This window comes from Microtus ochrogaster, chromosome 19 (assembly GCF_000317375.1).
Source record: "Microtus ochrogaster isolate Prairie Vole_2 chromosome 19, MicOch1.0, whole genome shotgun sequence".
NCBI classification, from domain to species: Eukaryota; Metazoa; Chordata; class Mammalia; order Rodentia; family Cricetidae; genus Microtus; species Microtus ochrogaster.
In genome coordinates this window covers 52,161,214-52,176,957 of record NC_022021.1, presented here as the reverse complement: position 1 = coordinate 52,176,957, position 15,744 = coordinate 52,161,214, and the positions used below count along the sequence as shown (strand labels likewise).

The following is a 15,744-nucleotide window of genomic DNA, read 5'->3' as shown; positions in this document are numbered from 1 at the left end:
TGTCTGTTGTCTCACCTGAAGACTTTCCAAATACTGGCATTGGCCTGGTCCCCCACCATACTGCATCCTCGGTGAGACCAAGCTGGACCAGCCATGGGTGCCATACTGTCTTCCTTGGTGCTGCAGGTGTCCCATGCCTGGCCGCATAGGTAAGATGCCCCTGCCACTCAGTAGAGGTGGCAACACGAGCTCCAGGCAAGCAGAATTACAGACCTCAGCCATACATCCACCGTGATCATGACAGCAGAAACCTGGGCATGACGGTCCCTACCTGAGGAAGGCTTTTGCCTGGACCAGGTGGGGTGTCACCAATAGAAAGTCATCCACAAAGCGTAAAAGTAGCCTAAAATGAGACACATTGACAGGCTTCACGTAGAATCCACCTGTAAGGGACCCAACCTAAAACACTTTAAATATGGGAATGCACAAAGACAAAACAAAATGATAAAACAGCTTTACTGTCTTCCTGACAGAAAGAGCTCTGGGGCACGTCACAGCTTTTCATGAAGTGAAGGCAATGGCCTTTACATCTTGGACACGAAGCAACTGTAGCACCCACCCAGTGAGCTGGAAACATGATGTGTACAGCTATGTCAACTCATGACCCGGACCCTTGGAGGGGTAAAAGGAAGCATTTACCCGTCCTGCTGCACCTCCGCAAAAAGCTTGTTCTCCATGTCTTTGAAACACAGGCTGAAGAGCAGGGTGGACAGGCTGGAGCCCTGGGGGATGCCCTGGCACTGGACATAGCACCTGGGAGGGGGGTGGTTAAGGTCAGAAGCAGCAGCCGTGTGGGCTTACGCTCCCATTTGACAAACCCCCATGTGTAAATATGGACGCAGACATACATGAACATACACAGACACCCTTCTGTAGACGTGCTCAAAGACTACATAAAAACAGTATTATCTACTACTCTACTGTCAGTTGTCAAGACCTAAAAGGACACCAAAGTACTACCCTTATCTCTCCCATCCCCCATTATTATAACCTGGGTGGTAGGGATACATCCCCATTCACTGACTCCAGGCTTTTCTTAAGTTTTAAATTTTAAACAAGAAAGAATCAGGCTCTTGGACTGAATATTTATTTGAGACAATTAGTAACAGACTGTTAGTGCAGGAACTTTCCAGGTGTGCTTTCTTCACAGAGAACACAATGGCACCCTTCAATCAAACATACATGTGGGTGTTGGCAGAGGTGGGTGCCCTCACATGATCAGGACAGGAAACTCACCGAGGGAACCCATATGTGAGAAGAGTTGGTGTGAGCTGACCTTTGTCCCCTCTGCTGGAGTAACTGTCAGGAAGCTCTCCAGCACAGTGCACACAGATCGGACTTTTCAGTGTATCAGGCTGATCCACACAAGGACTAAGTTACCTGCCATGTGGACAGACTCACAAACCTGTGCTCAGTACTATCAGGACTCAGGAGCACCCTTTGTTGTGTTTGTGGAAACACACCCAGTTGCAGCTTGTGGTCTCCTAGTATGCACATTTAACATTTCCAATCATATCCTAATACATATCATGACTTCTGATGATCAGACATTTCTTCTCCTACCTGACATCATCTCTAATAGACCAGGGTGTGAGCCTGGAATCCCATTCTGACTGGCACTCATTGTGGGCTCCTATGAGTCCAGCAAAAAACGGAGCTTTAGGTGCAGAAGGTCCAAGCAAATGCTCAAACGCTCAACCTCACATCTAATCCAGACACACAAGACAGGTCTTTGCGGGTTGATGGATTGTTAGGCAGCTCCAGCAGAGCAAGTCTCACGGGAGTCTCAGGGGGACCCAGCCACGGACACTGCATTCTCTTTGTTAATGCTACACATGTCCTGCACCTGGCTGCACAGGTGAGGTGCCCCTGCCACTTTGTCAAAATGACAATAGGAGCTACAAGCATCCAAAATTTTTAACTTCAATGGGGCCAAGCTTAGCCAGGAGCTCCCAAGGCCTTATGGGTAGGCAGCCAGCAGAGGACAAGAAAATTCTACAAAGGGAAGTGGGGAGGAAGGAATGACGTGGAGGCAGCCAGTCAGATAAACTGTAGCCAGTTAGCGGGCACCCTTCTCAGGAGTCAGGATGGCCTCTACCTACCTTTACCAGCCCAGCCTCTGCCCACTTGCCCCATGCCTGTGCCCACCTGCCGCCAATCTTCATGATGCTGTTACGCACAAAGTGCTGGAAGAAGTCGAACAGGTTGCAGCCAGTTTCATTCAGAGAGAGGTTCTAGAAAACCAGACACAGGTAGACGGACAGGTGTGAGCATGCGGAATATTGCAGCAGGTTGCTACCAGATGCCCCTTCAAGACTGAGCATTCAGGGTAAAGTAGGGGTGGGGGCAGGGCCAAGTGTCCCTGTATGACTAGGCTGAATCTGACTCAAGGTGACGGGGGTACGTAACTTACAGAGCAGTGATGTAACCTCGTATGTCCTTACAGCACTAGGTCTGGAAACTTGCAGCTCACCCAGTACCCCGAGGAGCCAAAAGAAAACCATCCAAAGCACTCAGTGAGCGTGGCTGCTCCAAAGGTGGAGTATGTACAAAGAAGGTTCTTTAAGAACCACCAACTTGTGGGAAGAGATCTCCTGTGTGTGGCATTGGAAAACACTGCTTCTGACATAATGGACCAAGAGGAGGACCACAGAACAAGGCCAACTTGTCCACTCAAAGCAGGTGAACTGTCTTATGGTCTCAAGGTCAAAACTGAGGGAGGAGATATTTTTACCAGCTCACTAATGGGTCAGCTGGACTATGGGGGACAGAAGGGTAGAAAGGGCACTTCAAAGAAAGAGTCTTAGCATGCCCACCTTAGTAGCTACTGGGGTGCCTTGGTCATGTCATGGGACTGCCACCAGGAAGAGTGGCCTTGGTCATGGGAACTCTCCACCAAGGAGCATGTTGGTCACATTCCTGCACTGAAACAAACAGCAAAGTAGGAAAAGCCCTACCAGGTGTGGCCCACGAGTGGGAAGCCTGAGGACCTGCTCAATGACAACCGAGTTCCTCAGTGCGCTGGCATCGGACTCCTGCAGATGTGTCACGAACTTGTCCATGTACGGCTGGAAGTCAGACATGGCGGAGACCTGCAGCAAAGAAGTCAATACTTGAGGGGAACCAGAGGGGACATGGTTTTCTGGCAGGGACAGGAACAGTACAGTTGAACAATACAACAATGTATGTAGGGCCACTCCGTCGTAGAGTCTTGTAAAGAAAAGAGAGAAGCTAGCATCCCAGCAGGAAGAGTCACAGAAACAGCAGGTTTGACCACAGTCAGCTTTCCACAGGGCAGATACCCCCATAATGCTGTAGTTACTGACAATCACAACACAAGCAGCACCCAGACTTCTCTACAGAGGCAGTGTGCAGACAGGAGGAAGAGCTGTCAGGAATAGGGAGGAGATGACATTTCCTGCAACAGACTCTCTAGGATGCCTGCTTTTTATCCAGTGGTCACCAAGGCCCATGTCTCCAGACAGGATGTCACTGGAGGAATACAGCACCATCTACAGACAGCACAGGACAATTCCATGTCTGCCCGGGGTGAAGCATCCGGAGACGGGAACACTGGAGTCTCTAAGTAACCTTGGCTGTACTCAAACTTGTCATATTTCTGTTCCATACTCTCATATGTTGAAACTGCACATTGGTATTGAATCTTAAAACTTCCCATGTTAGGTTGCATGTGTGAATATGGTCAAAATGCATTATATACACGTATAAAGATGTCATAATGAAACCCATTATTGTACATTTAACATACAATAGCACAAAATAAACAAGAAACCTGTGTGCCAAGTGGGTTTGCTGTAGTGCCAGGAGTAAAGCCACCCAGAGTAGTTAAAGTACAAGAACTAACCTAGGAAAGAATAGCAAGATAAATAGAAAATGTCTGCATTTTCAAAATAATTAAGTAACATGCTTCTAAAGAACCAAGAGGTTATCAAAAATTTCAATTAATAAACAAAAAATATTTGAACTGAATAACGAACTGGCAAAACGCCAGAATGTGTGCGGCACTACTGAGGGCTCTCAGAGAGAAATATGTAACTTCAGGTATTTACTTGGGGTTGGTGCAAAGGCTTAGTAAGTGAAGACACCTACCACCAAACCTAGTGACTTAAGTTCTATTCCCAGATCCACATAGTGGATGGAGAAAATTAGCTCCTACACATTGTCCTGTGACCTCTACAGAGGCACCATGATGGTTGCTCTGGCCAGAGCAGGGAAGGGATCAGTCGGGTGTAGTGATTACACTTGGTGCAGAAGCTACAAGGCCACTGCAAATACCACACATGTAGAGTTAAACGTTTGCCGGTGAGTCTTGTGTGTCCTACATACAGGGGAAGGAAGCCACCTTGTGCCTCTTCCAGGCCAAAACTCTGTGCAAATTCCTCCCCCTTTAAATCTGCAGACCCCACCTGTTTACTGAAGAGGACATTGGATGTACAAATCAACAAGCTGTTCCAGAGCAAGGGAGGATAGCTGCAGATAGCTCCTGGAAGGGGAAGCTCCATTGGGAGTCCCATGGAGGGAGGCAGGATGGGGTCAGACAAATGATCGTTGGCACCATGGACACCCAAACCATAGACACACCATCGTATGAACTTGCCAGAAGTGCGAACCTATCACAGGCTCAGCTGTGTTACTGACAGATCCCAGATATCCATGGTATGAGAAGGCCTGTGCCACCAACATGCTCTCAGCATAGATAAGAGTTCACTATGATGTTACCTCTCTCCTGAAGGACTTATGGACTTGGCCTTGGCGATTTCTTTGAACCACTGCATACTGGCGGACACAGTACATGTTCTCTGGGTGTCTGATCATATTGGCAACAACCTCCATGAGCTTGTCCTGGGGAATGGCATCAAATGCTCCCGTCACATCTGCCTGCGGAACACACGTGAGCACTATTAAGCATGGTTGGATCTAGGCCTAGGGATCCTACTGGCTCTGCTCTTGGTGTCTGGGTTCTAACTGCCTTTAAGCAAACCTGCAGGAGAAAGATACTCCATGCTCCTGTACCAGCCTAGCTGCCCATGCTCATCCTACAAATTTTCCATTCCAGACAAAGGACCCTGGGGCATACCCCAGATACTGCAACATCCAGCATCCAGGTCCTGGTGGTAGAATCAACCTTGGCTACTTCTCTGAATGGGACCCATCGACCAATAGGATTCTCCTACAGGGTGCATCCTAGAAGAGTTGGAATATACTGTGCAGGGAATGCGTATTGAGCTCATGGATGTTCTGGGAGCTGGCTATCCCGGAAGAATGGGGTGCCCCTGCATCTTTGGTCTACATATGGTAACAGGCCAACACTCTCACCAGCTGAAGCCTACAATAGGGTCACCCAGGGTTGGCTGCTCCGAGGACGTCCCTACAGCCCAGACCATGAGAGCAAATGTGATAGACAGGAGTACCAATGCCTACCTTAACAAAGTACATCCTGGGTGCCCAGCCCAGAGTGCGCGTGCGCAGCACGAAGGTCCGCCAGGTCCTGTAGACGTCATTCAGGCCCAGGACAGAAGCCCCCAGGAGGTTAGGATGCTTTGTCCGTTCATAGTTGAGCACGCTGAATAGCGTCTTGAGACGGTGGGTGAAATCCTGGGCCTGCGCGGGGGCCACAGAAGACACATGAGAAAGGGACTTGACAGATTCTCCCAGACCACCCTGATCTCTCAGAATAGACTCCTGTAGCCCAGAGTCCGAGAAGACCTCTCCCACTAAGTCACTTGACTGCATTTGGGGCCTGCCCCAATCTGTTCTCACCCACTATCAAGGCACATCCAGAGACGTGTCCTCTGGGCTGGGGTCAGGCTCAGGATCGCTGGCACTCACAAAGGTCCCCCACTGAGCTGAGGCTCAATAGCTTCACTTTGTCCTCTGGGGCATTACCAATGACAAAGTCACCCCACATACCTTACACGGCTACTGGGAGGAGTCAGAGCTTTTACGGACATCCAGCTATGGGGAAGGGAGGCAGCTGCCTGCTGGTTACTGTGGCCCCTAGCATGGAGGCCATATGGTGTCTACTCTACTTAGCAGGATCCCTGAGGTACCTCCAAGGTTTGTGTCCCAAGTCCTCTGCTCTTGAGATCATCTCCCTTCTCTAGGTCCTTCCCACATGCTGAGTTTTTGGACTCAGGAACAACCAGTTCTTTGTCTTCCCTCTTCTGTTTACACAGGGCAAAGAACTTCATGAGCCCTCACGGGAGCCAGAGTGCAGGCTGCACCAGCAGTAAAGGAGCCAAGCGCACTCACCTGTTTCTCTTTGTCAAGGACTCTGGGGCCCATGCTGTAACCCATGTTCACAATGGGCCGGAGACCACTGGTCTTGGGGATGAAACGCAGTCTGTATATGGGCGTGACCGGCCAGGCCTTGTGGTATTGCCTGACCTCCTCTTGTGACAGCTCCTGCAGCTGCACTCTCTTGAGGTGCTGCCTGTTACAGAGAGCATTGTGGAGTTATGATGTGAGCATGTGGGACATGCAAGAGACACATTCCATCGGGGTGGTTAGAAACTTGGGTCATTTGACACCTGGCCATGCTATGGGGCTACATCCAGAATCATAGCAACCCACAACAACCAGACAACCCACAGGATTGTCTGGGCAGAGCATAGCAACCCTCAACAACCAGACAACCCACGGAACTGTCTGGGCAGAGTACATGGCATGTAGCCTGTGTTGGTACCTGGGACATCTGGTCCCACAGTCTGCCCTCAGTGTTCCTTTCTTGGGTGGTTCCATTGACCAGGACACTTTTGAAGAAATCTGCTGCACTGTATGGATATCCTGGCTTAGACACAGGTGTGAAAAAAAAAACCCAAACACCCCTGCCCGCCCAAGGTATGTGTGTGCCAAAGTGTTCAGGAAGCCGTGTGCTGGCTAAGGATCCCACAAGCACAGTGGGTGGTGTGTAATACATAGCTACGGCTGGACCTCGGGGCCTCATGAAACATGGCGCTGGGTGGTAGTGGTGCACACCTTTAATCCCAGTGCTCAGGAGGCAGAGACGATCTCAAGGCCAGCCTGGTCTACAGAACAGCCAGAGGTACCCAGAGAAACCTTGGTTAACGTGGTAATCTGCTCTCTGCAGGCCTTGCCTGGCCTCTACTCTGCCTCTTCAGACTGGGACAGCAAATCCCAGCTCAATAAGCAAAGAACCTTAGCCACTCAGAGCCCCTGCCAGCTCTTGGAGTGGACCCTTGAGGTTCCCCACTGAGGAGGCTCCTCATAGGTGCCTCCTTCAGGGGTGAACAGAAGGTGAACCCATCTGACCTACGAACCAAACAGGCAGCTGTTCTGTTTGGTATGAATTCCTCCTACTTTAGGGATCCTGTAGAAGGTGCAAACCCAACTTATGATTTTACAGCTCAGATAGCAGAATCCCCAGGCCATGACTACATGGAGTCTACGCCCTGAAGGTCCATTGTAAATAGCAGACACTGATAACAGAGACGTGGTGTGGTACCTCACTCCAATGCTCTGCAGTTTGCTCCACACACTCTTACGGTAGAAGAAGAGCTGGTTCTTCTGGAATGTAGTTTCTGTGATGTAAAAGAATGACCTGAGCAGCTCTACCACGTATGTGTCCATCAGCCAGAATAGGAACGTAGCCAGGATCCTTTCCCTCATACGGTGTTCTGCGGCAGGGATGCAGTTGTTTCCTGAAAGTAGTAGATACTCAACACTCATGACTAAGCCCAGACTCATAAGGTCCAGTATGGAAGCCCCAAAATGAGCCCAAGAGGTGTAGCTCTGAACATGCTGGGTTCTAATAAAATAGATCAATAAATTAGTTCAACGTTTTTTGGATGTGATTTATTTTATTTTTATTTTTTTAGCATGTTGTACACTAAAGTTCCCTGACAAAGCCGTGTTGGTGTCGGGACCCTACAGGCTTGCTGACTAGAGGTGTGTGACTGCTGACTGAGAGAGAAATGCTCTGAGCTATCTTTCCCTCCCCCAAGCTCTGAATCTGACCTAGCACTGCTGTGTCTATCCAGTGAATCTTTTGTGATGGGTGGACTCAGCAGACCCTAGCTTCTGCCAACTCTAAAGCTAAGAATGTCTTCAGATAGGGGCTAGGGACGTGGCTTAGCTGGAAAAGTGCGTGAACACTGACTTCTATTGTGTGGTGACCTGTACTTGTAATCCCAGTGCTCTGGAGGAGAAGACAGATGGACCCTATCTGAAATACTGACTCCAGGTGATTGAAGACGCCACCTGATGTCAACATTGAGACTCCACACACTCGCACAGGCAACCTTCAGTGGGTGCTGGGGCTGTGATCCTGGGTCACACACTCCCCGCACTGACAGCAGTGCCGTTCAGAGAACAGACGGCTCTTACTGTCAAACTGGACATAAAGGTTCACTGCACCATGGGTCAGGATAGCTGTCCCTCCCGAGGGCCTCTGAGGATCACTTTGTACATCTCCAGACACAATGGGGCCTGCTTTATCCAGATAAAGCTGGGTTTACCAGCTGTGATAAACATAAAGGAAACTTGGGAAGAAGAATAAGAATCCCAAAGGAGGCACAAGAGAGGAGACAGAATGAACAGAGAAAGAAGACGTCAGGGGCTGGAGAGACACCTCAGTGGTCAAGAGCACTGACTGCTCTTGCAGAGGTTCCCAGCAACCACAAGGTAACTCCTGTAACTCCAGTTCCAGGAGATCTGACGCCCTCATCTGGTCTGCTCCAGGGCGCCAGGCGTGGCAGAGTGTACATATACATAAAATAACCGCTAGAAATAGGGTTAGACTAAATACGCAGTGATCTTAAAAAACAAGACTGGCTCGATGGTGGTGGCGCACGCCTTTAATCCCAACACTAGGAGGCAAAGGCAGGCGGATCTCTGTGAGTTCGAGGCCAGCCTGGTCTACAAGAGCTAGTTCCAGGACAGGCTTCAAAGCTACAAAGAAACCCTATCTTGAAAAACAAAAACCAAAAAACCAAAAAAACAAAACAAAACAAAACAAAAACCCAAAAAAACAAGAATGATGTTTAACTTGGGTGTAGAGAGACTGCAGGCAGAATTAAGTCAGCAGAGACAGAAGAAGTTGTGGGAGCCCCCGCTCTGGCAGCAATCAGCAGGGGTTACCTGGGAGGGGGCGTGAGGTTAAAGAAATGGCAGATTGAGAGAAACAGAGACAGAAAACATAGGATAGCCTGGGAGGACTGAAGGACCAACCAGCCCTGAGTTTATTTCTCAGTCAGCATATATACTAATTACAAGCAAAAGTGCAGCACAACCAGCTAACTTCCTCCCTGCACTGTCCTTGAGAGGAAGCTCAAGCAGAGGAGGGGGCATCTAATCAGGCAGCTTCTAACCTCTAAGAGGAGTGCCTCCACCCTGGCCCAAATCTTAACAGAATAACATACTCTTTCATCTGAGCAAAAATGCTCTTTCTTATGGGCTGTCTCAGATATTTCTCACAGCCCTCAAGGTTGCAGGCGGAGAAGGAAAGCTTGAACTCAAATGACTTCTAAGTCAGAATTGACTCCAGGTGAAAACTGAGTCACACATGGCTACCACAGGAAGTTGGTGGAGATGCTGACCAGAGATAGACTGAGTTAAGGCTCAAATGTCAGGTGACCACTGGCCACGAACGGTGCACATAACTTCTTACCACTCTAAGGTAAAAACAGAATGAAAACAGGCAGCAGCAAGGAGATGCACTTTACAACTGTGCAGACAGCAAGACATGGGGGTGGGGTGGGGTACAGCAACACTGGCTGCTTTTTCAGGGAACTGGGGTTTGGTTCCCAGCATTCACATGGTGGCTCTCATCTGTAAGTCTGGTTCAAGGGAACGCAGGGCTCTCTCCCGGCTTCTGCAGGTACTTGACATTCAAGTGATACAGAGACGGACAAGAACCTCCCCCCCCCACACACACACACATCATTTTAAAACTAATGAACACGAACTGGAAATAATAGGAGCCGCACATTCCGGCACATTTCTTCCTGAAGGAGAGGAAGCCAGCCAGCTCAGCTTTTCAGCTAAGTGACCACTGTCCAACTGGTATAGCAATGTCTAAAAAAACTCACTTGCGTGCAATGGAAAAGATCCATTTGAACTGCAAAAATGTGGAATGTTTAAAAGCAAAACTTAAAGGAAGAAAAAAGACATAGTAGGGAGAAACCAAAAGCAAGCCCAGTTCAGTCAGTTAGAGTTGACAAACTCAGCTACTGGGCGTGGTTTACACACCTGCAATCCTACTTCTCCCGAAGCTGAGGCTAGAAGGGCAGCCTGAGCAACTTAGCAAAAACCTATCTCACAAAACAAAACAAAACAAAACAAAACAAAACAAAACTTCACATTTAAAGAAAAAAAATCACTAGAGACGTAATATCCAGGTAATCAGATTCGCTAATCAGAAAGATAGAAAATCCTGCTGGGTGTGGTGGCACACCTTTTAATGCCTGCACTCCTGAGGGGTAACAATTCAAGGTCAGTCTTGTCTACACATAAATAAATAAAAACTTATAACTAGTACATAACAATATTGCATGTAAATACCACCAGAACAAGAAGAAATAAGGCCACTTGTCTAGTCAGAGACAGAGGTATCCATCCCTCTTCCTATGTCACGGCCTGGAAAGGGTGTGGACGAGACGTAAGTGAACACAGAAACCTCAGCACTCAGAAACACAGTGAACTTGTGCAGAAGTGCACGCTTCCAGCACCTTCAAATAGCTGGTATTATACAGACTATTCTACACTAGAGTTCAAGATCAATTCAAAAGGAACATTCAAAATACTTCACACAAAGCCGGGCGATGGTGGCGCATGCCTTTAATCCCAGCACTCGGGAGGCAGAGACAGGGGGATCTCTGTGAGTTCAAGGCTGGCCTGGTCTACAACAGCTAGTTCCAGGACAGGCTCCAAAGCCACAGAGAAACCCTGTCTCAAAAAACCAAAAAAAGATTAAAAAATATTTCACACATTTGGAATTTAAAAATTCCTATGTAATAAATACATTTAAAAAAACAAAAAAAAAAACAAAAACAATGGGAGGTCGAAAATGCCTTCAAACCACTGATAGAAAAATTACCATCTATGGCAGCACTAGGTGCAGCTAAGGCAGCGTCCAGAGGGAAGTGTATAGCCAAAGACCCAACCTATGATGACAGAAAACAACAAACTGAAGACGACGGTGGGCCAACCTCAACATTAAACCAGGCAGGGGAAGCCACAGGGGTCCTGGCTCTACAAACTCCGAGGTCACACAAACAGTCCCCTTCCCGCAGCAGGCCCGGTTCTCCTTGCTCGGGCGCCTTCACATAAGATGGGACAGGGATCTTCACCGTAGGGAAGTCTTTCATTTATTTGTCTCCCTGCCACCCTTCCCCTTCGTGGACTGAGGAGCTGCACAGTTAAAGCTTAAGCATGCATCTGGTTCACTGGGTGAACCAGGAGAACCCTTAAACCTTAGGAGCCTGGCTTCCTACCAGGACAAATGGGTTCCCGGGCTGATCGGCGAGGCACTGTTCCACAAGGGGATTGCCGATAACCTGTAGAAGCTCTCTCTAGAGCGTCTTCTCACCAGGTGCCAGTATTTCCACCCACTATGCACCCCTCCTGCGCATCTGTTCCCCGGTGTCCCCAGCACTGAGAACCTGCCCCAGGTCTTGAACAAGAATCTTGGCTAGCACAAACGGGGCCGGAGGGAGCTTGGAGTCGGAGGCCATCGGATGGAACTTACCCAACCACTGACTGCATAAAGCCACGGCACCGCGGCGAACTCCTGACACTCATGGTCTCCCTTTTCTGTGCCCCTGCTGCATTCAGTGGAGGCCAGCCCTGCTCACCTGGATTGCTGCGAAGCCAGGGGCAGTCCTCCACTTTCATTTTCCACATCAGCTCCTGCAGCGAGAGTTTGCTGTACTTCCCCAAGGAGATGAATTGCTTCACGTTCTTCAAGAAGCGGCGCTTGTTGTGCCTCGTACCCCAGAGACCTGAAGGCACCAGCTTTCGGATGCAGGCCCGCAGAAAACCATATATCTGCCAGGGACTGCTGTGTAGGCGGAGCAAATTAATGAGGTGCGGTGGGCTGGTGTTCAAGGCACCTGCCACCATGTGGGCTGCTGTCCGAAACCTACAATGTGACCTGAGGAGTCTGACATATGAGCACTTTGCATGGTTCACAAGCAGCTGCTGGAATAGAGGCCGCATCTGCCAGTAGCGCCTCGGCAGGTGGCGTGTCCGGCGTTGTGGTCCTGATGTTTGAGGCCTGGAGCCTAGAAAGATGATCTCCACCAGTCTCCTGGCTCCACTCAAGCTAGGCTGGAGGTTGTTGAGTAGAAATGAGGGGTTCAGCTTCTCTTGGCCATCTCCCCTGGAGTAGAGGAAGCGTTTGGTCTCAGTAAAAGGTTGGGGCTGAAAGGCATTTTGGCATAGCGGTGACTGCAGATCTGTGGAACTGCACTTGTTCTCACAGAGCACTGATCCAGAGAGACTCAGGCCAGGTGCCTTTCCTCTGGAAGACAAATTTCCCTTGGTAGCTCTGCTAGTAGGCACTGCGGGGAACTGGGCAGGCCTTGGCACCCGTGTTTTGTCTGATGGGGTTGGAACCGCCTGCTTGTCGGGTCCCTTCTCCCGTCTCAGGGCCAGATTGCACCTGGCCTTCTTGGATGAAGGCACACTTCTATCGGTGTTGCTCAGACTCCGCTTCACGCCTCGAGATGGCAAGGCCAAGGGTTTCCATGCTTCCTGGTAACTGCTGTTCCTGACCGGGTGTGTGGATCCAAGATGGGTTAAATTTCTGCCCGTGGGTCGTGTGGGCCAGTATCTGGGGGGCACTGAGGGCCAGGTATCCGCGGGGCTATCGATTTGGTACAGGGGTGAGCCGCAAACCTGGTAGGCACAGGTCGGGGGCACCAGCAGGTAGAGCGCACAGCGGGTCAGAAGGTAGACCAGCAGGTCGTCGCCCACTCGGCTCAGCAGAAGCATCCATGCACGACTGATGCGCAGGGTGTCAGTCACCGAGTTGGGCAAGTAGCTTTGCACGCTGGTTGTGAAGGCCACAGGGGCCCCGCCTTGGGTCCCGCTAAGCAGCGAGAAGCCAAAAGCCAGCACGTTTCTCTCGCCACGCTCACAGAGTCTCTGCACGACCCTGGCCACCAGCTCCTTCAAAGATGACACCTGGTAAGGAGAAGAGGTCTTGACACGTGAGCTGTCCAATGTACTCCCGGCTCTCCGCCCCCGACCCACGGGGATCCCACCCGGAGGCCCACCTGGTGGAAGGAAAGGTCAGCAGGTGGAGGCTGCGAGCCCCAGGGCACACACACTAGGCACTGGGCCACCAAAGTGCGGAAGGCCTTTGGATCCCCAGGTTGCACAAGTCGCCTGCCCTCAGTTCCCAGGCGCCGCACGAAGGTTGCCAGCGGCCACACCTCGCGGTACCGGCTGCGCAGCAGAGCGCGCACAGTCCGGCAACGGCGCGAGCGGGGCATCGCGCTCAAGGTCCGGCCCGGCCTCCCACGTGCGGGAACTTCAATCTAGGGTTGTGCACAGAAAACGTCAGGATACAGGACATTGAAAGCCCGCGGGGGATAAAGGCGGGGTCGGGACGGAGGAAGGGGAGGGATCCAAGCCTAGCGGAAGGGGCGGGGTTGCACCAATAACACTTTTCTGTCGGTGGTCCCTCAGTTGGCGCTTAGGGACTACCGACCAGTCTTGTTCCTCCAGTGGAGTTCATTGTGCGGAAAATGTAACCCGAGTTCAGTGGTTGCGGGGAGTAACAGAGAGAGGCGCGGTCACGAAGGTTGCCCTCCACAGAAACCTTCTCGGTCCCCTTTTCGCTCTGAGTTTGGGATCCCAGGTGGTCTAGACTGGGGCGGGGTCGCAAGCAAAGACGCCTGTCCTTGACAGCCTGAGAATTCGGTGCTGGCAGTGGGTGGTGGCAGTTGGTGTTCTTTCCAGTCAGGTTTCACAATTACCGCCGGAATTCGACTGTACAGGTTCTTAAAGCTTTATTGTGGTCCTACCAAAACCTCAGCTCCCAGATAGGTTCCGTTAACAGCCACCACCAAAGGAGGAGGACCAGATGAAGCTGTGTGTCCGCTTTTCTTACTGTCACTTCACCCCAGGGTCCAGAGCTACGGATCTTCTCCCACTCTCGACCTCAGAACAGCAATCCTTCTAACCGGAGACTTGCAGCTTTAACAGTACTTGGCCAGCGCGCGCGAGGAGTTGGGGGTATGGCAGTGCGCTATGGGTAGGGGACATAAGTCGTGACAATACCCAGAGTCGTAGCTAGGAGCTGGGAAATAGGGAATCTGTGGTCTTCACAGTAGCTCAATTTGGCAAACACTGAAATGCTAACAAATCTAACCTTTGGTGCCTTCAGCTTTCTGAAGAAATTGCTTCTATCCACCGATCTAGCATTTGAACAGGCCTCAAGCCCTCCCGACAGACGCTTTTTCATATTTACCCCCTTGTAGGAGGTCTGCCGCCTTGTAAATGCTCAGGATTACAGGTGTTATTTTAGAAGTCCATTTAGTGGGCGTCAGCTTCTTTGAGGGGGTGTTTTTGGAGGTTTGCCGGGTACTGCTACTTAGGAGATTTGGGACTGAACTGAGAAATTTGTGCCAACAAAGAAGTGGTTCCCCAAAGAAACCAGCATTGAAAACAGATTGAAAAATTAGAATATAGCTGGGCACGATGGTGCATCATTGTAATCCTGGCTCTTGGGAGGTGGAGGCAGGAGGATGAGGGGACATTCAAAATCAGGCCAGCTGCACTTGTGTGAAGTGAGACCCTGCCTCAAAAAACAAAGAGGAGGAACGTGGGTAGTATGTGCTGACATGAAGCCCTGGGTTCAAGCCCCAAAACACCAAAGCAGAAAATACGTGTAGAAACTGTCCGTGAGCTATGATGGAACCAGTGGGCACACAGAGAGCATACTTGTAGCAGGCCTGCTTTAGAAAACTGTTCTTATAGACGCTAGGCCAGGCAGAGACTCTTTGGGGAGGGCTGCACCCCAGGAACTATCCCAGAGACAGCAGGTGGTAGAGGTTAGACCCTGCAGGAAAGAGGCAGAGGAGAAGACCCCAAGTGTCCCTACCCACATAGGGATAAGAGTCTCTGTAGCAAATCCCTGGGGCCCGTCCTGCTCTCCCGCTGGACTGTCAGCGTCCAGAATCCCGCCAAGGCTCTGGATGTGACGCTGTGCTGCTGTAGCTTGCCAGGTTCAGACGTCACTGGTTTGCTTCTTAGGGGTCAAGATGGGAACATGAGAACAGTAATCTTCATTTACATATTTTGTCACAGACACTGCAATTTCATACCTATTATTGATTTGATCAACACCCAACAGTTTAGGAAGTATGTGAATGAATGCCACCATGCACTTTTGTAGGCCAGAGGCTGATGATTCCCTGACATCACAGAGGCAGAACCTCGAGAGAGTATGTACTGGTTCTGGACTTGGGAGCCCTGACACTGACCAACTTGGTCTCTTCTTGGGACATGTTACCTTGTTCTGTTTCCTCGGTGCCACCTTAATCCGTGCGGACACCACTCTCATCTCTGTTTGCTTCATCCTGCACATTAAACTGCCTATGAAAACCAATAAAAAGTACTTAGGGCACAAAAATGTCTTTGAATGTCGTTATTTAATCCCCATAGCTTGGCAAACAGAGCTCAGTTCTTTTTTTACATCTTTGGATTTTTGAGACCTTGAAAGTTATTTGATGAAATTTAAGAAAATAGTAAGAT

General features: G+C 50.1%; 1 protein-coding gene across 1 annotated transcript in view; it reads right to left on the bottom strand.

Annotated features, from left to right (window-relative positions):
• The window catches only part of Tert (telomerase reverse transcriptase), a 21,445-nt gene extending 7,358 nt beyond the window's left edge, over nucleotides 1–14,087 (bottom strand). Inside the window, exons 1-12 of the mRNA XM_026783831.1 lie at nucleotides 13,697–14,087; nucleotides 13,260–13,523; nucleotides 11,835–13,167; nucleotides 7,487–7,682; nucleotides 6,274–6,454; nucleotides 6,072–6,185; nucleotides 5,443–5,622; nucleotides 4,741–4,899; nucleotides 2,958–3,092; nucleotides 2,149–2,234; nucleotides 640–753; nucleotides 272–343 (exon numbers count right to left, since the gene is read on the bottom strand). Coding sequence (XP_026639632.1) covers nucleotides 272–343; nucleotides 640–753; nucleotides 2,149–2,234; nucleotides 2,958–3,092; nucleotides 4,741–4,899; nucleotides 5,443–5,622; nucleotides 6,072–6,185; nucleotides 6,274–6,454; nucleotides 7,487–7,682; nucleotides 11,835–13,167; nucleotides 13,260–13,523; nucleotides 13,697–13,723 — 2,861 coding nt within the window. The 5' untranslated portion in view covers nucleotides 13,724–14,087. The remainder of the gene's footprint in view (nucleotides 1–271; nucleotides 344–639; nucleotides 754–2,148; nucleotides 2,235–2,957; nucleotides 3,093–4,740; nucleotides 4,900–5,442; nucleotides 5,623–6,071; nucleotides 6,186–6,273; nucleotides 6,455–7,486; nucleotides 7,683–11,834; nucleotides 13,168–13,259; nucleotides 13,524–13,696) is intronic.
• Nucleotides 14,088–15,744: the final 1,657 nt, after the last annotated feature.